The sequence below is a fragment of the Phocoena sinus genome, chromosome 9, assembly GCF_008692025.1.
Source record: "Phocoena sinus isolate mPhoSin1 chromosome 9, mPhoSin1.pri, whole genome shotgun sequence".
In the NCBI taxonomy this organism is placed as follows: domain Eukaryota; kingdom Metazoa; phylum Chordata; class Mammalia; order Artiodactyla; family Phocoenidae; genus Phocoena; species Phocoena sinus.
In genome coordinates this window covers 81,888,578-81,912,881 of record NC_045771.1, presented here as the reverse complement: position 1 = coordinate 81,912,881, position 24,304 = coordinate 81,888,578, and the positions used below count along the sequence as shown (strand labels likewise).

At 33.7% G+C, this 24,304-nt stretch overlaps 1 protein-coding gene across 2 annotated transcripts in view; it reads right to left on the bottom strand.

Moving 5' to 3' along the window:
- CACNA2D1 (calcium voltage-gated channel auxiliary subunit alpha2delta 1) overlaps positions 1–24,304 on the bottom strand; it is a 502,332-nt gene that overhangs the window by 51,692 nt on the left and 426,336 nt on the right. For both annotated transcript variants that reach the window (XM_032643128.1, XM_032643129.1), the window contains 8 exons: positions 22,266–22,343; positions 20,304–20,378; positions 19,956–20,030; positions 12,880–12,936; positions 11,554–11,625; positions 8,948–9,009; positions 2,150–2,226; positions 114–174 (listed from right to left, as the gene is read on the bottom strand). In XM_032643128.1, the coding sequence (XP_032499019.1) occupies positions 114–174; positions 2,150–2,226; positions 8,948–9,009; positions 11,554–11,625; positions 12,880–12,936; positions 19,956–20,030; positions 20,304–20,378; positions 22,266–22,343 (557 nt within the window). The remainder of the gene's footprint in view (positions 1–113; positions 175–2,149; positions 2,227–8,947; positions 9,010–11,553; positions 11,626–12,879; positions 12,937–19,955; positions 20,031–20,303; positions 20,379–22,265; positions 22,344–24,304) is intronic.

The following is a 24,304-nucleotide window of genomic DNA, read 5'->3' as shown; positions in this document are numbered from 1 at the left end:
TGGTTCCATAATTTGGCATGGCATAATCCACAGCAGTCTTGACCCCAGCTCAGACCTGTTCTTGAAGCCCTACATATCCACAATGAGCTATAAAAAAAGAAAACAAAACCTACCTTGGTGCTATGAATGTATAGCCAGATTCTTCAAAATTATCCGGCTTCAATGTTTCTGAATCTGCAAAGATAATGTTACAGGGTTAGACAAACCGGAATATGCATCCTGAGATTTGATGTCAATAGGAAGGCATTAGAAAAATAACCTTACACGGAAAAATAAAAACAGACTATTTCCATCCTAAACTGAAACACATGAATGAATATAAAGATCCCCAATACTTTACAGTAATAAAATCAATTTTAATTTCATAACATGGATTACAACAGTTATATCAAAGACAATGTTAGGTCTATAATTTTCCCATTTACTAACTAACCCTACTATAACCAAGATATCCTTTAAAAAGTGACTTTTGTCAATGTTACACCAGGGGTATTTATTTAAAATGTCAAATATTTTACCAATATCATGATAAAGAAAATGATTTTAATAAACCCATTAATGCCTTTAGTGAATTAATAGCATTCTTCATATTAGTATGAATTAGAAAGTGCAAGGATAAAAACACACAAGTATTTAAGAAAAAAAACAGAAAGTGAAATAGGTTACACATATAAACACAGGCATATTCTTTCCCCCTTTTTTGCCGCTAAGGTCTATGTGATCATGGAGGAAAATCTAGCAAATGAGAAGCACAGAGGATAGTATCCAATAGGAATGGAAATATCAGTGTAAATGTCAAGTGTACTAAACAAAAAGAAATTGAGCAACAAGAAAATACTTGCCCTTCATTCTGCCCTTTTTTGCTGGGAAAATCCATCAGAAAGAGAAAGCAGGGAAACAAGAAAAAAAGAGGGTAAAAGCAAAGGGGGGTCACAAACAATATTTTATTCAATGACTTTCTTGAATAAAAATATTGTGCATAGATCAAAGGTTTACTTATGTACAGCTGTAGTCTGCAAGAAAAGACACATATTTTTGAAGACTGGAAAATATGTCCTGTCAATTACTACTAGAGCACCCTCTCTGTACTGTGGTTATTTCAGGGGTCTGTTTTGCAAAGTGGCTAACGCAAGTGCAATACCAATGATGCTAGCCTATAAACAGAAGCATTTACCAATCATCAAAGACCCACTAGGCACCCCCTCATTTATCAAGTGAAGAACTAGCTCATGCAAAGTTGGTGGCTGTTAAAAGACCATCATATCTATCTATGAAGTGAAAGTGGAAATATAAAGGTCTAAATTACCACAATGTGCAATGAGAATCAGGACTGCAGAGACCAAAAAAGAACTGACAGAGAAAGGAAAGAAACTGTAGTTCATGTACAGTCAGAGGTAAAAGGTATATACATATATATATGCATATATATTTTTTACTTTATTGTAACGGACAAAATTTAGGTGGTTAGGAATAATTGAGTGATATGCAAAGGATATGATGGTCATTTTACTTTACTGAAGCTAGTCACCCAAAACAAAATAAAGATTAATAATGACTTGAAATATGCACTAGTGTTAATAATTACTCCACATTCCAAATGACGCTTAAAAAAACCCCCAAACTGATCCATTTGAGTTACTGAAAACATTAATTTGGATAATTAGAAGAAAGTTGATTGCCAAACCAAAGCCAAAGACCAGTAAAATTTAATTTATTCCAACAAAGTCGACGATGTGGAGCATAATATCATTCTTGCCAAATGCAAAAAAAAAAAAAGAAAAGAAAAACTTTACTACTACCAGCAGAGTGCCATGAGTAGAGACTGTGTGAAACATTTTGTGCCAGCTAGCAGACCCTTAAAACAATAGCAACAGAGGACACAGCGCTGCAATGATTCTATGAGCACAAAGCAAGGCAGGGGAGGGTGGTAGGGACTGCCAGTGAGACTGGAGTACCTGCTCATATTCTATCCATGTAGAATACTTCTTGTTCCTTGCATGTTTGGAATGGGTTAGAATCATTGCTGCTGATTTGGTAATAACACCCACTAAAATGTATAAGCCTTGGGTATTCCAAATTCTAGACGTATTTAAACCTCTGGCACTAGGAGATAACAAACAGACCCTGAAGTCGCTTTCACAGTACTTACATCTGGCCTGAGTTATTGTCTCTTCTATTTTGGCTTTTATATAGTAAAAACTGTAGGTTGGTAAAACCAAGGCCAAACTGCAATAGAAACAAGAGAAGCATAAACACAAACAAACAAAAATGAAACATAACTTAAAGAAAAAAGACACATCAAGTTCATGGAAAATCCGAGGATCTTCCTCGTGGGAAGGAAAAGACATATTACTTTGACAGGAAATGCTTTCACCAAATAGGGTACTTAATTTGGTCTTGCCATCCAGCTCTCTACACTGTAGAGAATCAGAAGAGACACATGGAAAGTAAGCTACAAAATGTGCCCATAAATCAGCTGAAGAAGAAATGTCATGGATACTGTATTTTCAGAAAACTATATTAAAATACTCTGTGGACAAAAATAGAAGAATACTAGGGCTACGTTTAAGCAAAGTAATTATATCCTGCCAATTGGCTATCCCCTCCCTAACGAACTATACATAATGTTACAATGCTTGCTAGCAAATGTACACTACTCAAAATTACAAATGAAAGAAGTAGTATTATCATTACTAATTACACAATGCATAAAATCATCTGAAATAGTCTCTTTTGAGGGGTTAAATACCTAATACTGTACAACTCTTTTCTAGGCCATTTCCCCCATGTCTTTTGGAAGGGAAATTCAGGTTCCTTTCTAGCACTTGCTCATCCCATTGGTTCTTACCCAACAGTGTAACTGTATTTATTTCAAGTTCATTTGGCAGATTGCTGTTAGGCACAGTAGGAAAAACATCTTGACTTTAATAGTTTACAAGAGCCATGGGCTACTGTAGTCCCATGGTACATGTACACACTGGAGGAAAGCTCCAGTGCAAATCTTAAGCCAAATTCTGAACATCTTAGGCGCAAGGACTGTCAAACAAGCCCGTCATCCAACCCTGTCTTAATATGACTGTACAAACTAAAAAGCTGACAGGCAGGTAACCGCACTCATTTTGAAGCTGACAATTAATAAAACACACAAAATATTGGAATTGTTAAAAGATATCAGAATATGATGCACTCTCCCGTAACAACTGCATATGTGTAATTCCTCTACTCTCACGATGGCTGATACACATGTGCAGAACATAACTAATTATTCCACATCCATACTCACAGTTGCAAATGGTCTCTGCTATCCTTTGAATACAGAAGGAAACTAACAAACTAATGCCAAAAATGAGGTTATCTCTAAGATTTCCAATGCAACTATTATTAAAAAACGACGCTTAATTAATGTGAGCAATTTATTCAGCATTCATTTTTACAATTTAACCCCAAATTTAGCAATGCACAGAAAAATGTGTGCATTTCTAGGCTTCTGAGTATTTCTAGGCATTTGCAGAAGATCTTCTTTTAAATCACTCAAGCCTCATGTTTCCCAGGCTTTGAGGATGGATGTCCAAAGTGTAATGCTGTTATACATTTTTTATGAGCAATATAGAACAGGACAAAATATAAAATGTCAGGTTTTTCTTCTTATGAATATATGCTAAAAATTCACTCTATGAAGAGGAAAAATGCAAGGGCTTATTTGCTACAATTTAATTATGCAGTTAAGATAGCAAAATAAGTGGATGCTTGTTACCTCCAATTCCCAAATCTTTCTCCATCATTAAGTAATTCATAAACTTTCCTTATGGGAAAAGGTCAGAGAAATAAAATGTTATGTAGATTTAATGAAAATCTCCACATTCATTTTAAAGGTAACTTCCTTTAAGGGGAGGCAGAGATTAAAATTAAAATAAGCAGTGCAATTAGTCTGAAAGCAAGATGACCTTGCATGATTCACTCGCCATTTATAAAATGTAGAGCAGAATTAGTGAGCATTTGAAGACTGTCTCCCACAAATGCCTCTCAAGGGAAATTAGGACATTTTTATTGCCCTATCAGCATTTATTGCTAAGAGAAACTTCAAATTAAGACCGATAACATTACATCATGTGGCTGCTACAGTGTCACACTGTAAGCTTGGGTTACCTCTCATGTACCATAAAAAACAGTGTGGAAACCCATGAGGAACACAATAGACATTTTAAAACTGACATATCGAATATACATTTTATTGGCCTGCAAGTCTCAGGTTGCTATTAATAGCTATACTTTATTTTATAGAAAAATATGGTTACACATAATTTAACGATTTTTTTCTTCAGGCAACAGTTATTTCTTCAACCTATAGCAGATAAGCTCTTCAATCAAGATTCTGAGTCAAGGATGCTGCCATATGCAGTGTTTGCTGTCTCTCTCATAAAACCAACAAATCAAGTCTGCTTTATTTTCTCCCAGGGATAAAAGTCTAATAAAGCCAGTGGCCACCAGATGGATGGTAGAGCCCATGCAATATTTTTGTGACTTCCACAAACATGGTTAACTTAGTTAAATGGATTATAACACACTTTTCAACTCATTTATATCACCATAAAAATCAAACTCTTCATTAAAAAAAGAGGACATTCTGTTAAAATAACTACTATATTTCAAAATATGTTATATCAAGTTATATCAAGGCTTAAGGAGACAGAAATCACTAAGTGAAATTTGATACCTAATTCATTAAATAAAAACACTGCCATTTTTTCCCTTCAATTTAGATGTAATATGTTTTCTAGCTTCTTATTTGTGGATTTATTTGTACGGAGATTCAGGGGAGTACTTACAATGGAAATAGATTTAATCTGGCTCTGAGTTGTAGATTTGTGAAGAGAATGTGTGAAGGAAACATGCAAAGGTGTGAAGTTAGGGCTTGTTCAGAGAACAGTGGTTTGTATGGGTAGTGCAGTGCAGTGGGCGAAACGACAGGGCAGACAGGTCAGGCTAGAAATGTGTGATGTGAATTTCAGACTTGGAATCCAAACTTGGATAAAAATGGAAAGAGACTAAAGTTTTGTGAACAAGGAGAGACGTACTCAGAACTGGAGAAAAGAACATCAATCTGGCCACCTGTATTACAACTTGGTGTGTGAGGGAAAGGGGATGAATGCAGGAGACATTTGTGAGACTATTAAAAACATGTTTAAGTAAGGTACAGTAAGAATTTAAAATTCCCCCAGAGTATAATTATGACTGCAGTAGGACCAACCATCAGACTGACTCACCGTCAGGGTCAAAAAGAAATGGTTTTTCTAACTTAGAATTTGTTTGTCTAAGAAACAAAGGCAGAGAGCACTTTCCCACATGTGCATCCAACATTTCCTTTTATCATGAAATCATCGCTAACGAGACAGGGCTCCCAGATTTCCTGTTGGCTGTCACACCTTCTGACAAGTTTATCCAAAAAAATGAAAGGTGGTAATAACCATGGAAACGGAAAGAAAAATAATTACTTATGTATGTACATAAAGATTGTATATGCGTAAAGAGATGCCTAATAGAAATGAGAGAGAGAAATCAAGAGACACAAGTAAAATAAACATTCATTCTGGTGTTATTCAGTAGGTTCAAAATTATGTCAAAAACTAGAAAACTGGAGAAAGACTGGCAGGTAGTGTCTCATGACATTGGTAACCGTGTGCCCCTCTTCTAGACCTAGTCTGCATGCCATGCTAGCAGCCCACTACTAGGGGAATCCCCAGCACTCTAGGCTCCCCTGAAAAGTTATGTGTATGTTCTGGGGCAGAGGGCGGAGGAGGGTTGTTTCGTTTTATTAGGAAAAGAACAGTTGAGTCCACCACAGCCTATTAAGTAGGCTACATATTAACTGTATATTAATATGTAGTTAAAGAGGCCCTCATATTTGAGTATTGCAATGGAAGTTTGGAAACTATTATTTGGATTTGACAGAATGAGACAAATTGAAAATCTAACTATTTAACTGTGTAAATATTTACAGAATGTCTACTGTGTGCCACTGACTTATGAGCTGAGGATTCAAAAATAAATGAAGCAGGCAACAATCTTAGAATCTCAGAGTCCAACAATCTCAGAACGTTGCCCTCTTAGAACTTATAGTGAAGGAAGACAAACAACAAACAGTAGAAATAAATTTCTTTATATATGCTTCATATATATGTGTGGGTATGTGCATATACACGTACATAATATCAAATGATAATGAGGCACTTTACATTTTAGGTAGGATTATTGGGGAAGGCCTTATTGAGGCGACAAAAAAGTAAGTGAAGGTGTGAAGATGGAGTAAGCATGTGAATACCTGGGGAAAATTCATCCTAGGCAGAAATAACTTCGGGTGCAAAGGTCCTGAGGCAGAATGGTCCCGGGTTTATGAGGACTAGCAAGGAGGATAGTGTAGCTCTAACATGAAGGTGGTTCAGTGGAGAACGTGAGAAGGTAACTTCAGAGAACTGATGATAACTTAGGTCAGATGCTGTAAGTCCTCTCTAATGGTCATGACAAACTTCGGATTTTATAGAGATTAAGATAGCAAATTATTGGAGAATTTTGACTAGAGAAATGAAACAATATAACTCAAGTATTAATAATATCACTCTTGTTATTGTGTTGTGAATAGAAATAGAGATAGGAGATGGAGATATAGATGCAAGTCGTTATGTGGTAGAAGGTCTCTTCTGATTGCTTCCTATTTCACTGAGAAAAACAGAAGTAAAGACATCACCTGAGAGAAAAATGGATGGGAAAGAGACGGGTTTGAGGAGTGAAGAGAGGCTATCAAAAGTCATCTAGAAGCATCCTAAATTTACTGGACTACTGAGATCAGCAGGCACTACTGAAGTACACTTAAGGTTAAAGGTCCTGAATTTTGGATGTCACCAGTCAAGGAATATTTTATTTCTCCCGTTTGTAGCTGTGTGGGTGCAGTGTGGTGTTGGTAATAATTTAACCAGGATTGGGACTGGTCAAACTACTGTTTGCCAAACCTAAGTATGATGTAGGAGTTGATGGTATGTGTAAGAGAGTGAATGTAGTAAGACCCAAAGAATTTATGTTGAATAAAGAGGGGTACAAGGACGTGAGGAAGGCAAGGACAGTGAAAGGTCGAAGGGGTTGATCGATTTCAGGTCTCAATTGAGTCAAAGGATTGTTGCAGTTGGACTATTAGAAGGAGGGGCTGGAAAGCTAAAATGTATTACTCTGAGAGTTGGATAAAAAAAAATCTCAAATTAAGATTATGTAGGACTTGCAGTCTTAATGTTAGAGTTGTAAAACATGACTTTGGAGTAGGTAGCTAAGATAGGGGAATGACAAGATCATCAGAGGGGAGGAGATTAAAAAAAAAAAAAAGAGAGTCCAGGCACCAGAAAAATCATCTACGTCACTGGTATTTAAAGTGTGTCAAGGGACCTGGCCCGCTTGCAAACTATCTATTACCAGCTCATGATTAATTAAGCATAGAAAGTGAGAGTAAGCATTTAGAATTTTATAACAATTTGACACATGAATTTCATGTCTATGAAATGTAATAAACATTTTTTTTCCACTTGAGTTTTCATCTCTTTTAGTTTATTTTAGTAAACAATTTTCGTTTTATTTTATATAAGCGTGGGTATGTCTCAAATATTTTGAGAAACACTGATCCATGTGAATGGAGGAGAGGGTGGCAACCACACAGAAACTGATATCTTACAGGAACCAGAGGGAGATGACTGTTCAAAGGGAAGAATGGTGCGCGGTGTGGTCTGGTGACATGAGATCCAAAGATGGAAGGTGTTAGGGAGAGGAGGAAGAGAGAATAAGTAATAAGAAGGACATTTTCGTAACAGCCTCAGTATTATGAGGCTGTAGGAAGCAGGACCACAGGGAAAGCAGTGACCTTAGAGCAAACAGAACAAAAAATGCTCAGCAAGGGCTTCCCTGGTGGCGCAGTGGTTGAGAGTCCGCCTGCCGATGCAGGGGACACGGGTTCGTGCCCCAGTCCGGGAAGATCCCACGTGCCACGGAGTGGCTGGGCCCGTGAGCCATGGCCACTGAGCCTGCGTGTCCGGAGCCTGTGCTCCGCAGTGGGAGAGGCCACAGCAGTGAGAGGCCCGCGTACCGCAAAAAAAAAAAAAAAAAAAATGCTCAGCAAGTGCTGAAGAATTTCCAAGAAATTTTAGGGTATTAGTCTGTCCAATTTTCCAAGGTCCAGTCAATTGAAGGGATCAGGATATTACAGAATTTCTACTCATGGGATTAAATTATATCAATTGAGCATTTTATATAAGATTATACTATGATGTAATAAGTTTCATTTTTAAGTTAATTTGCTACCTAAATGTAAGTAATGTAAACTGAATGACAATTTAAATGAGGAGGTCAGTGGAGGTGATGACCACAAAGTAATAAATGTCAACATTTATTATTACTAACATAAATATATAAAACACCAAATATGTGTATATCATACAAGTTTTCATTTCTAAATTTTATATTTCTAGCTTTTCCCATCTTTCTCATTTTGAAAATCAGAATGTATAACTTTAATGCATTTTAATGTTGGAAAGGATAACATTTCTATTTTAATTATATTGAAAATAGCTTATGAGTATGTAAAGACAACATTCATCCACTGGAAAAATGGCTACTTAAAAATAGGTGAGGGCTTCCCTGGTGGCGCAGTGGTTGAGAGTCCGCCTGCCGATGCAGGGGTCATGGGTTCGTGCCCCAGTCCGGAGAGATCCCACATGCTGCGGAGTGGCTGGGCCCGTGAGCGGCCTCTGAGCCTGCGCGTCCGGAGCCTGTGCTCCGCAACGGGAGAGGCCACAACAGTGAGAGGCCCGCGTACCGCAAAAATAAATAAATAAATAAATAAATAATAAAAATAGGTGAAAGGCACTGAACATTCTTTTATACAGCACACATAGAAATAAATAAGGTTAATTACCTGTAATCTGTGCCATTGACAGGGGTCCATGTATACGTCCTGTTTCCTTTGTCTATATACCTCTAAAAAAAAAAGAGTTGGACATGGTTATCATCACTTTTCATTTGAAGTGAATTTATATGAAGAACAGAATGCTAGGCTCTATTTATAAATTCAGTCACCATTCAATACCTTCTTCACAAATATCTGATCTATACTATTCTACAATTATTTATTCTGTTATGAGGTGTGTGTGTGTGTAAAGCAACATTTTAGGGAAAAAAATACCCACATAATAAATTTTAAGGACGTTTAAGTGCAAAATCTTAGTAATTTATGCCAAATTATTAACCTCAAAACTTTAAAAACATTTCCTGAAAAATACATTTTAATATTGAAACAGGACTGAAATATCAGATAATGCTCAGATATTTCCATAGTAGGGTATGTTGAAGAGAAATTGATAATATCAGGAAATTAGCGCACTGTGTCTAGACCCAAATGTATGGTTAGCACATTACTGTTCTTATTAAGCCATTATTATAGTACGTATCTATTATAAGAGACTAATTACTTAGTATCACTGAAGGTTAGAAAGACAACTATATCCACCAGGGTAAGGAAGTAAGAGCTAAATAACTTCATGGATATTGAATCTTTCTTATGGAGCTACCGAACAGTAGTAAAGAAATGATCATTACTTCTTCCATTAGGTATGGTGATGACACATATGTATCTTTTAGTATTTTTAGTTATCACCAGCTTCATCATCCTCATCAGAACAATAATATTCACTGAATATAACTTGGTTTGGGGCAATATCTAGGCATTTTACAGTCATTGTATCATTTAATCAACTCCCTGGAGTAAATGAAATACTGTTCTTTTCCACAAGTTACTGATGAAGAAATGAGGACTTTAGTCAGCAGGATGAAGGAGAATGTATGATGTCAAGTTCATTTTATAACAACTACACAGTGTTGCTTCTATACATCAAATATCCCCATGGCTTTACTGAGGTGTGTGGAGGATGGGGGGAGGGAGGGCAGGAAGTGCTCAGGAAATTTTTGGACTCCTAAAATTCATTAAAAAATTAAAAGAAATAACGTTTACATATTTATTAATACTCATAAAAAACCATGGCAAACTAGTATTGTTCAGCAAGTTATAAAAAACAGAATATCAAAAACTGTGTTGGATTAGAGAAATAAGCATACAAAACACTACTTTCTTCGATATTATTAATAGGAAAAGTCTATGGGTGGATATTGGTCAAAAAGAAGAATTTAAAGTGAATTGAAGGAAAGAAATATCAAAGTGACTGAATAAAGACAAAATTGATTTGTAAGTTGAAAAAAGAACGTGCAGGTCCCAGAGTTCTTGCTGGCAGAACAAGACGGAGAAGCTGGCAGAACTGCTGAATGGTTTACATCTTTCCTCTGAAAAGTGAAGTGGTAAACAGCACACGTAAAGTCTAAGTAAACAGAGTTGACATTTCAACAAAGACTGACACTGGTATATACCTCCCCTTGGGTTCTGATAATAGGGACTCCTGATGATATTAAAATTAGAAAAGGCACGTGTTAATGAAGTACTGTATTTAGATACTAGCTCCATCTTAGGGAAAGCTCTGCTGAGAAATTCAGGAGAAATGTTACACTTAAAAGGGATGAGCTTGTGAGGAAACGGACATAAATTATACATAAAAGCTTAAATTTAATTTCCAGGCTCAAAAGCTTGGGAGTTCTACACATTTTTCAAATCCTCAAACATACGAATGTGTATTTATTCCACATGTGACTGATAATGAATAGACACACTTCTCATATAGACGGAGTTTTTCCACGTCAATATAAAACAATACAAGTGTTACATAGCTGTACCCGTGATTTTATGGCAGTAGCTGTGTTATCTTTGGATTTAATTTCAGGTTTAAATTCAGGGAAATAGTGCTTAAATAGTAAAAGAAGATAAATGAAGCCAGAAACGAGAAACAAACAAAAAATATATGGAACTCAACAATTAGAACATCTGCATGCACAAACCATACAAAACATACAGCTATTAAATATTAACTTCAAATTTGTATGACTGAAATGGCCTAAAAGAACATGGCAAACATTATATTGTGTATTCTATTTCTTATACTGGTAAAAAAATAAGTGGAGACAAATATAATTTTCAATAACCAACAAGGACCTACTGTATAGCACAGGGAATTATATTCAATATTATGTAATAAACTTTGGGGAAAAGAATCTGAAAAAGAACATATATGTATGTGTGTATATATATGTATGTATAACTGAATCGTTGTGCTGTATACCTTAAACTTACATGATATTGTAAATCAACTATACATCAATTAAAAAAATTAAAAAATATAATTTTCAAGAACATATTGTAAATGATAGAAGAATACATCAAGAAATCTAAAGCAACATTTTATAGAAATTTCAGAGTTAAAAATCTTATTAAAAATGTCCCTCCAGCAAAGAGTGCCTTAAACAATTTTTCTTTTCTAGAAATGTCCCTTTTTATGAATAAATATTGCTTTACCACTAATATCAATTATCATTATTAATATACACATTTTAATTTAAGAATAAACCTGACTTAATTCTTACCTCATCTTGAGATTTAACCAGGGTTCTGAATGTTTTTTCTCCGCTTTCTCCATCTATCATTTTATTTCGAATCTAAGGGAAATTGAAACAACTACTTTATAGCAGATACTAAATTGACCTACTGAAGTGTGGAAATATTCTTTTAAAAGTTACCACATCATTATTTTACATTATCTTAAAATGATAAAAACATTCTTAATGAAATATTTTCAACCAGTCATTAATTTTTGAAATGTAATTGATAAAAGTGTTCAATTACTTTATGGGATTGATGGAGGGGAAACTGAGACTTGAGAGGTTAAATACAATTACAGTTACTCAGTGGTATGAGAGTCCAGAAACCAAGCTCTTCAACATTACATGATCCTACTTTATGCTGTCAAAATACTTTACAACAAATATTCATTATTTACCTAAAACATCCCAGCACTATGCCTCAGTCTAAGGTAACTATGATAAATAGATTCTCTTTTTCTACATTGAGGGAGTAAGGTTGTAAAGTGTGTAAAGCAAGTACAAATTAAAACACACTGTGACAAACTGTAAAAGAAATACGGTGGCCTTTGAATAGATAAGAGAAGGAGTTAGTTCATCTGAAAGAATCTTAAAAATCTCTGCTCTGGCGTGCAAGAGCCAGGTTCAAATCCTGGTTCTGCTACTTACTAGCTGAGTAACTGGAGATAAGCTATTTAACCTCCTGTACCTCAAACAGATCATCAGTACAACAGATATAATAATAATAACAATAACAATGTACCTACTCAAAGGCTCTTGAGAATCCATGACTGACACATGTCATGTACTCAATAAATGTTATTATTAATGATTATCCCTATTATTATGGAAGGACCTCTCGGAGGAAGTTCTTGCAATTTTGGTTTTGAAATAAAATAGAAACTTTCTGAGTATAGAGTACTAAGACAAACATGGCAGCTTCTTTCATCATGTTGCTTACTGGGTGGTTGGATGATTAAATTCCCTGCAACTTTTCTTTCAACTCTATGGCAACGTCCCCCTCTCTATGTTTTTTATTGAAATTTACAAGTTACATTTGTATCGAAATACTGAAAATAACTCTACCTGTGGAAGGAGAAAGAAAAACACTAAGGTCACACCCAATTTAAAATATTTATTCCTTTTCATATGATCTTTCGGATGAGAGAGCCCAGGATCTAGAAATTTTTAAAGATATAAAGCATTCATCTTTGTGTGTATAGCACCTAAGACAGAACCAACACAATGAAGCTGCTCAACAGATCCCTGTGGACTGGAAGGACACCAGCATCTGACCTGAGGGTGCTGTTCAAGCTGACTGATTGCACTCACCTCCACTTTAATATCATTCTCTAATTCTGCATCAAGGAAATCCAAAGTTACTGGCTCCTGAGATTTGGGGTTCTACACAGAAAATAGTAATTAAGCATATATGACATTGTAAAATGATGCTGTATATAGAATAACTCAATAGATATTTAAATATGAAATTAATTCCATAAAAGTTACTTACCTAAGGTATCTTAAAAAGTTGACAAAATAATTATATAAAAGTATATTCTTTCATATATATTTAAAAATAATAATAAGTAGGCTAGGGATTTGAGCTTTAAGTATAGCAGACAAATTTTAATTGATAACCAACTGAAGAGTTTTGAGTCCTGTGTTAGGTAGGACATTTATAATCACAAATTCTGTGGCAATATGACTTTTGAAGATCCACTTACAGATTTTATCTTTAATTGGGATGTGAAAGGAGCAAAATACAGCCATGTGGATAACATATTTGGCAATAAAACAAAGGCGATGTGTAAGTAATATACATTATTTGTATTCCATAAAAAATAAAATTATATGAGGGAAAATGTTTTAAAAATGTTTGAATTTGCTAAGGAGAACAAACTCTTCTAAATTTATTTTTCCTTCTTCAAATGCATAAAGAAAAGATGCAAGTTTGCTTCATGCATTTGAAACTCAGAAATTTTACAATATATTTTAATGAGTCAAATTAAGTCAATTTTGTAAGATAAAATTTATGGTAAAGTCATAAGGATTTTAATAAAGATTAGCTATTGTGATTGAAGTCTAACTTGAATAATAACCCCTAGGTTCACTAAATACTGTTTTCCTGCTTTACACGTCCTACTGCTGCTTCTTGCTGGTGTGTAATAAGAAATCAAATTCACTATGGAACAGGCAGATTATTTATTTACATAAACATATCAAATGAAACTGTTAACCTGGTAAATTTACCTCACATGACAGTTTAAAAATTTCTCAATCATAAAATGAGGATATCAAAATATCTGATAAACAAAAATATACTATCCTCTTATAACACTTACTAAGTAATGTAACACGCCATAGAATTTCAAAGTTCACTAGAACATAAAATCATAAGAGGTGTCTATTATTTTACAACTGTAAAAATTTAGAAACTGGATTTAATATTTACTAAAATAAATGCCATCAATATATGATAACTAATTAGACAGAAGTAATAAATAAATAGAAATTATGCTGTATTAGTGCAAGGTCACTGGAATTTTAAAAATTTCAGCCTCACAGGCTCTTCCAAAATACGTTCAGATCATTATTTTAAACAATGTTTTAGTAGGGCTGACTACCCAAGACAATGCCAATAATTAAAAATGCATTAAAATTAAACATATTTATTTCAAATGCTGAATGACACGGTATACATGGCATGTATTTATTTTATAATAAAGACAAAAATGCCTTCAAAGAGTAGCTCCATTTAAATAATGAAAATATATGATTCCCACTGGTTTTGATGAATGGGGATTCTTAAAGGCAAATAAAAACAAAAAACCCAACTGTGCCTCGCATTTTTATTAAAAAAATATTCACTGCTTATGAACTTCATATCTAGGTTCACAAGGTTCTAGAATATTGAAAGTAAGTATTAGATTGTTCAATAGGTGAAAATACTGATCATTGTTTAGGCAGCATCTTATTGGCTCAGAAGCAAATACTCTTTGGAAAGTAATATTTTATAAGAAGAAAATAAAAATCAGCATTGAAAATAATTCTAGTCCTCTGTTTAAAAAACAAAACTGAGAAAGTTACTCTAAAGCTGACAAATTATTCTGAATTGCTTAACGTCTCATGAAATAAATTATCTTTACACAAACACCCTCACATCAGTATTAACATTTTAACTCACTACAAAACAAAGTCAAAATAAAATGATAAAATATAAACATAAATAAGAATATTATCTTACATGCAATGGATAATGCATAGCATGACCAGACCCAAACAGCATGCATGGAGGAGGCATTATCAGGAAGAATGGGCAATATGAAGATCACGTCCCAATCCAACATACAAAGACACAGACAGGAAAAGGAAATCATAAAAGAAAAATGTCAATGCATCACTTGTACTTTTTAAATGGCAATCTGGCTGACCATTTTTTAAAAGACTCATTACAGGCACAGTGATTGAAAAATTCAAAAGCAGAACTCTTCTCATCAGAAAGCACCAAGAGAGGCTTGAGAACTGGAATCCAGTCCCTGCACTCCCAGTACTTTTGTTTGATGTTTTAAATATCTAACAATTCTCATGTGTAAAATTTGAATATCAACTGATATAAAGACCATACCATTTGTGGAACTAAAATAAAAGGCACAAGGCAATGTTTTGAAATAATTATTAGTTGGTATTATTAAAAATACTACATAGCTCAAAAAATATTTTCCAAGTTCAGACGTCTTGTGTGGTTGCTAGTTTGCCATTTGGAGTTTCCTTGGAAGGAAAACAAAAATAAAACAAACCATTTTTCAGGTTGTTTATTTTTAAATTATATCACAATATTTACATGCAATATTTGAAAGTACGGCAAAACTAAAAATTCACTAAAATGTACATGACTGCAATGAGTATAATCCAAGGTAATCCACAAAAAGAAACATGCAAGAGGAGTAACATAAAACAATTTAATAAATCAAGAAAAGACATAAACATAATTTTAACCTCTACAGGAATCACAAAAGAAATGGAGACTGATGCAACAACACGAAATTCAGATTGTCATATAATTCTAGAGCTAGAAGGAAACTGAAGCTTCTATTAATCCATTGGCTCTGTACTTTAGAATTACCTGGGAACTTTAAAACTATTTCAGAAGCCCGGCTCCCATCCCTGGTCAAATTAAATCAGAATTTTCAGGAGATGGAGCTGGGGATCAATATATGTACTCAATTTCCTAGGAATATATTGTGTAGGATAGGAAACAATTATTAGTTTAATCTTCCTGCTTTTCAGATGAAGAAACTGAAGTACTATGGCGTTTAGTGAACTACTCAAGGATACAGTGTTGGCTATAAGTAGAACAAACTGGAACTCAGTTCTACTAATTCATAGCTTAATGATCTCTTAATATCACACTACCTCTCCATTATAACATCACCAACTTTTTAAAAGAAATGATAGGATTACACAGAAAACCTTAAGTCATATTGAACTTTCTCTGAAATTTTGAAATGCTCTTGCTAAATTCTACTAAACTACAGGAAGTAACCGTTTATGCTGATTATTTTTAGTGCACTTATAGAAATAAGCATACATAGAATAATGTTTAAATATGTTGCCATCAGAGAAAAGATTTTGTGGTAAGTTTGCCAGATGATATTTATTTGCAATTTTGGACATTTTTAATTAGGTGAAGGGAACTTCCTCTAACTGCTAATCTGAAAATACACTTAGAAATCCAAAGAAATTTTGGGTTACATTGTGTGGTTTATAGAAATTATATATTAGAATTGTATTTTCATTTCTACTAAGAAGTTAATTTTACAAGCAAATTGTTAGGATTACATGGATTTGACACTAACTTCACAATATTTAATAACACATCTATTTTTTAGAAGCCATTTAATTGCGATTACTCCGATTATCATTGTTATTACATCATTTGCTAGCAATCTTTAGTCAGCAAATGCATACCCTCTGCCATTATTAACAACATTTTTGCTCTGGCTTATTGAGAAATGATGCTCATCTCCATCTCATGCTCTGGAAGCTTGCTGTCAGGAAAGGCAGCATTAATCATATGCTTTTAGGAAGAGAAGCTTAATTGCAACTCTGATTTAGCAAATTTGAAGGCACTGCTAACTTCGTTCACAGTTACCTGAACATTTGGTCTCCTTTTTCTTAAATTAATTGTTGGTATACCTACACCAATAGGCTGAAGCAACAGAAAGATGGTAATTCATCATACTACATATCAACATGGGTAAGCGTTCTATCCTGTCATCAATTTTGGTCAGATATTTCCTCGATCAGAAACAGGTATCATCAAGCTCATGATGAGTCAATAAATGAAATGAAAGTTCAAAAATATTTTTAGTGAATAAAATATGTAATGCTAGTAAAAATGCTCAAACTTTTTTTTAGCAAAATGACTAATGTTTTCCTTTTATTCCTAGGGAAAAAAAAAGTGAGAATGTAGGAAATGAGAAAGATGGTTTGTCTCAGACAACTTCTTTGCTGATTTTATTTTATTTTTGGCCGCACCCCATAGCTTGAGGGATCTTAGTTCTCCGACCAGGGATCGAACCCAGTCCCACCGCAGTGAAAGCAGTGAGTTCTAACCACTGGACTGTCGGAGAATTCCCTATGGTGATTTAAAAAACGGAAAAAACAGGAATTCTTTAGAATGTATATGATTCAAATGTGTTAAAATATAAATACGACAGGATATTAAAAAGTCAGACTTAAACATTAAAATTTGTGCCTTTGTTAGTGACATCAAATGTTACATCCATGGAACAAATGAAGAATTCAGTCATAACACTGTAGGTTTATTTTAAATATGGACTTCTAAAATGTAAATTATGCACAATTTCCTTATACAATAAATATTTCTTTAGACTGATAAAAATGAGGTTTTAATAAGTATACCTAATCTGGTTATTTCATTGAAACACAACAGAGGAATTCTCAAATGCATTCTGGAATAAAGGAGGATACATAATTCAGCATTTGTCAAAATGTGGTCATGGTGGAGACTTTGAAAAGTCTCTCCGAGAAGATAAGTAATGATTCCTCAGAAAATTAGATATGCAAAAGATTCATAGCTACTTTATTTTCTGATATTCTTGGCTTTAGGACACTTGTTCTGCCTTCTATAAACTTCAAAATTGTATTGAAACAATGTGAATTAAGATTACAGTTTCAAGAAGAAAACAAAAGGCATTCAGCAAAGGATACCTGCGTAAGATTAGACTTTGATCTTGTTAAATAATAATGGATACTATGGAATGTAGCATTATTTTCCTTTATTTCTATTGGTGAATTTTGGATGCAAAAATTAAGATTAATTTTGTTAGTATACTCTCTAACCATATTGGTCCTCTGTATTTGTCAATTTCTAAAACAACTATCTTATACTATATCATCCTTTATCAGGTTCTTGTATCTGTCTGTATAGCAAGCACTGTCACCCACAAAAAGAAATTATAATATTTAACCTGTTAATGATGAGAATTGATAAGCATATTTAATTCACAAGCATGAATTTCTGAAAAAAATAATACATTGATTGTTCAAACATTTTATTTTTAATGGTTTTCTAAGTATTTTTTCTAAAAGTTTTTTCTGTTGCACACTTACTTATAATAATCTCCTATATTAAAAATATGAAAAGCTAACATAATCCTGAAGAAAAATCACCTGGGCTTTAATAAGAATTTCTAAAGAATTTATATTTTCTTTGTAACTTTACAAATTTTAGTAAATTGATTATTCCAAATATGAGTCAAATATGTTAACAGCATTCAAATAGTAATAAAATACTTTCTACATAAATACTGATTATTAGTACAAGAATGCAGAAAAGGGGAAAACCCTTTTCAAATAATTACCTCTAAATGATGGTTTTATAGATATACATCATACGTGATTATTCTAATTATTCTTTTTTATTATTTTGTCTATGACATATTTTAGTTCTTTCTGGGGAAGGAGTTAAGACCTACAATCATAAAATGTCCAACTACGTAAAAGTTGGGATCCTTCACACCCTTCAGCACATTACATTATTACTGCATTTAAATCACTTTACTTACAGGAATATAATTTAAAATACACTGGATATACAAACATAATACAAAATAATACTGTAAATTTTAAAAACTCTTAAAAAGACTTAAAAATTTTCAATTATGGAAAAATCATAGAATGATTAGCCAATCATGAACAACTCTAAGAGGAACTTAACATGATGTGTTTTCAAAGAGCTGTGATAGACTAATAATAATGTGAAAATATGCTTATACCACATTTACAATAAAATAACAACTTTAAAAATAATGCAAGGTGATCAGCAGCTACATATGATTAGCAAATATTTAGATCATGATGGATTTTATATGAAAATAAGTTCCAAAGTGAGAAATAAAATATAGACATTAATTAAAACCACTCAATATGTTTTTACATTCAATATTAATGGTTCTTAATTATTACTTTTTGAAGTTTTTAATGACCCAACTTTGTGTGTGTGTGTGTATGCACATACATACTTGTATGTGTCCTAAAACATCACTAACATTAAATCTCCATGCCTGGGGAGAAGGAAATAATATGCAAAAGTCTGTATATATTTCCATCCCGCATGGTTTAAAGTATCCTTAATATTATCTTCAGAGTTAAACAATAACTTGAAGATGCTTATAAATTAAAAATATATAAGGTTTTGCCAATTTTACTTCTGGATAAAGTTTTTTACCTGTGAAGCATTAATGAAAAGTGGAATGAGTTGGATGAGACATTTAGGAAAGTATTTTATATCTTGGGAACATAGGCATAAAGATTAGGATAAAACGGTTCATGTACGGAATTTTATCACTTCCATATAACTCCCTGATGAATAAACCCCTCCCATTTCTGAAGCCCATCCCATTTGACTTTTTCTTTTTGAATTTCATACGTATCTTTATAAGCCTGGCAGATGGAAAGGGGAGATAATTACCAGAAAAAAAAGGGCAATGCAAATGGCCTACGCATAGAGGAACATGAATAATGATCTCAAGTTCACACCTATCCAGGCCATCTCCTTCACCACCTACAGCCTAATCAAAATACCAAGTGGGATGTGTGAAGCTCAGGCCCAGGAGGTGATAATGGCTGCCTGAGATAGGAATATTGGTTAGCTGGATAGTGGATAGAAACATTTCAGAACTAAACAGGTAAGAGAAAACGAAAACTGTTTTCACACCTTCATATATTATAAACTGTGGTCTTGTCATCTATAACGTTACAGGTATAATGTTCCTTTATACTTAGTGCTGTATAGTGGATTTAAAAGTGACGAACCTTTTAAGAACATTAATCATTAATTTTACAGAACGCTAATCATTGTAAATAAATTATATACATACCTTTGGCTGAAGATTTGGATGTAATAAAACATAACCATTAGGATCAATTGCAAAATAATAGCCATTGGGGCACAGCTGAAAAATAATAAGAAACAACCTTAAAGATTCCTGAGTCGCAATCAGAAATCCACATTCTTTAAAAAAAATTTCTTAAATACATATCTTAAAGCATAAAGAAAGAGAACGTGATATCTTTACACTCTTTTAAGAATTCTTTTAAATATTTAATTCATTTGCTAAGATAACGGCACAAAATTTTTGAGAATTCCTTTTAAGTGCTTTAAAAACAAGCTAAATTAGTACAGAGTTTTAAAACAGAAGTTACCAACAGAGTAAATTGCATCTTACTGTAAAACGTGGTGTCAGTCTTTTAATATCTTCCAAAGACACGTCAACTCCCATCACACCAAGAATAAGCTGGTTCTATAAGACAGCAAAAGGCAGTGTATTTTCTACCGAAAATTTACATATTTCTACACAATTATTATATACGTTCATCCTTCTGCTTGACAATGGTTGTATTCCATACTAGCTTAATCATATATATATGTAAGGGTGAGGCACTTTTGCTATCACCTTGCAATGATTCTCAGCTTTGATTATATTCCCACAACTGTATCATTATTATTTAGCTTAAAAGTGAAATCTTGATGATTAAAGCTAAAGTATAAAAGACATGAAATTTTAAATTTGATACTTCTTGTACTAATACTTAATTGCTGTACAGTCAGCAGCTGTAGGGGTGTGTGTGTGTGTGTGTGTGTTTGTGAGTGTAAACTAACTTTTTGGTATGCTATGTTTAAGAAATCACAAAAATGTCCAGTTTAAAGTTAATTAGGCAATATGGAATGAGAAAACCATGGATTTTTGCTGCTGATAATACCTGTGTATACGTGAAAAGTACAATATGTGACCTTATTTGTAATAAAACAGCAGAAATTCTTACAACACTATTTCTGGTTGCTGCTAACTTCTAAATACCAAACAATGGGCATCACCGTTTTAGTTGCAAATCAAAAAGGCGGTGTGGTAAACTGTTATCATAATCTTCTATGGGACATAGGATGTGAATGGTGTTAAAATTTAGAATCAGGAGTTTTTGTCTAAAATGTAATTATATAAATTATAAATCAAAACGTTACAAAGAAAATCATAAAATCCAGTTAATAGTTATCACAAGAACATTTTAAATTTTGTGTAGGTGCACAAAGAACGAGAAAGTTATGTCAACAACTGTGCTCTTTTCCCATGAATCAACCCTAGTCTGAGCAAGTACCCCAAATTCAAGCAATCCCTTAGATAATCTACATGAGAAGTTAGAGAATTACTCCTTCCTGAGTTATGATGACTAGAACCAACAGATAGTTAAGAATGGTAATGGGCCCCCAAAGAGGAATGACCAATGTTTTCTATGGCCACATTATTAAAATAAGGAGTTCCACTGACATTTATAGTAAGTGAACAAACAATACTTTAGTGCAACCGACTTCATTTCATTATAAACTGGAAATAAATTTCCCTCAAATCAGGAATGTCAACCGAACTATGAGTATTTAGCATTAAAAAATCTTAACTTCTCCCACATGCTTAAATTCCTTCTTATGTAAGCTAAGAAACAGAAATGTAAACCTACTTTTAAATCAAAAGTATTTTTAAAAAATGAGACAATTTAACAAGTACAAGAGACATATTTTTCAAAACCTGTAGAACTTCAAGTTGGTAGCATTATATTACATTGACAATATTACCAGCACTATAGAAATCAAGATTTTTAATGAAACTCATTAAGTATCTTTCCTGAATCGTAAAAAAAGAGAAAAAATAATGAGAACTATCATTTAAATCAGATCCTTATGTTACATGACAATTAAAAAAAACTATCCTTTGAATGTACGTTGGAGGAGCAGTGATTCTAAAAAGGTACCTATACACCTGATACAAACATCACCATGGTTTTTTTCTTTGGATTTTTCTTTCTGAACTCCAAGGATATCTTAGATGCATTTAAAAATGTGCACACAATAGTACTGTCCATTTATCATGTAATTACTCCCAGAGTCTGAACTTGTGTTCTCATCAAGTCATAGTTAAATAGAGTTAAGTTGAATCTTGGCTCTGGGGAACTGAGAACTTGACCTGCATTTCCTTTTCCCCAGGTGGTTATCACATAGGCAGCTGCTGCCTTTTACTTCCCGCCTCACGAGACAGTTACATTGTATGTATTTCCTTATAGAAATATCTTATCCACACTGAGCTTCAACGTCATAGCTTATCATTTATTATTATTAATTTTATCAATTAACTTTTAACCTTTAAGTTTGTCTTATTTTCATTTTGGCCGGTTATGTTGAAGACCGGAAGAGTTCCAGTAATGACAAGTCCCAGTTCCTTAAAATAGATTCAGAGAGAAAAGTCAAATTAAAATTACAATTTAAACTTTATCATTCTGCATTAGTTTTTGATATCTGACAGTGCATTTTAGTTACTTTATAAACAGCCACAAAAAAATTAGTACTTGATTTTGAAAGCTTACTTTTTAAAAAGGCAATGAAATGCCTTAGAAAGAAGCAGGATCTAGTAGGCAGTTCTTTAAGCATGCAACATCTAAAATAACACTCTTAAGAGAGCATTACAAATAACTATAAAAATCAAATTACACCAAGCATTTCAATAACCCTGCCCCTCCACTCTTTTTTTCATAGTGAGTGATAGTTCACCTAATACCTGGGACCACCATGAGCAGAGTGATATTAAAATATTGTTTCAGGGACTTCCCTGGTGGCGCAGTGGTTAAGAATCCGCCTGCCAATGTGGGGTACGTGGGTTTGAGCCCTGGCCCAGGAAGATCCCACATGCCGCGGAGCAGCTAAACCCGTGCGCCACAACTGCTGAGCAAACCCCGCTCGCCACAACTAGAGAAAGCCAGAACACAGCAACGAAGACCCAATGCAGCCAAAAATAAATAAAAAATTTATTAAAAAAAATATATTGTTTCAAATGATTTATTTAACCTTCCTTTCTTTTTGCTTCATTCTTAACTTTTTTCATGCCCTAAGCCAAAGGCTTCATGCTAAACCACAGATGTGTAGCAGAATAACATTATAAACAGAAAAAACATGCTACTGATACTGCATCTCTGGGATATTCTAGGTAAGTATACTATGATGTTCAAAAGAAGCAATATTGCTTCTAAATACTCTCCAAAATAAATAGGGATTTTTGACAAAGTGAAATGATGCAGACAAGACAACTGCAAGCATCAAATATGAAAGTCCAGTCATGAAGCCTTTTAGTATAATAAAAATAATTAAAATTAAGGAAATGACTACACGTAGTTGGCTGTATGATATATACATGTTGGCTTTCTACTTAATCCTAAGGAAGAACATGTGACCATGAAAAATCCTTAAATGAATATGCAAATTAATATTTGCAATGAAAACTGTCCACCTCAAAGGCAGATTACAGATAATTCAGAAACCTAGTATCCAAAAGACACCAAAATCCACGGATGTTCAAGTCCCTTATATAAAATGGGCAGTATTTGCATATAACCCATGCACAACTTCCCATAGACTTCAAATTATCTCTAGATAACTTATAACACCTAATACAATGTAAATAGTTGTAAATACAATGTAAATGTTATGTAAACAGTTGCCAGTGCCTGGCAAATTCAAGTTTTGCTTTTAAGAACTTTCTGAAATTCTTTTGTCCTGAATGTTTTCAATCTGCAGTTGGTTGTGCCTACAGACATGGAACACATGGATATGGAGGACTGACCGTATATGTATACGCACAGTTTTAAAAATGGTAGCATGGTATAAGATAAGGTATATATGGGTGCACTCTTTTTCTTTGCATAACTTTTACATGTACAGAGAATACCATAATTTGCTTCTCAATATGGTAATATGTGCTCCCCAAATGAGATACTAGTCTTCTAACATATTAGACAAATTTATGAACTTATTTGTGCCTGACTTCCATTTTCTCCCTCCTTCATTAAGCAGACCAAAAAAATTGTACTCTATTCCAAGGCACTGTGCAAGTCTCTAAAAAAGAGAAATAAGATTTCTGCCTCCTGGAATTTACTTGATGTTTAGTTTTTAGGGTGCAAATCTTTTCATCTCTCTAACATAAAGAACCTTACTTTGTCTCCCAAATAAAATGAACCCTCCACAATTTTGTCCCAGTCTTGGTTCTGTTCTCATCTCCCATTATCTCCCAAAGTGACTGAGGTATCATTCTTTCAATATACCCAGCACTTCTCCAATTTTCATACTGCACCTCCCTTCTCTGATTTCACTACTCATCACCAATTTTAGAAACCTTACCTAGACTCATAT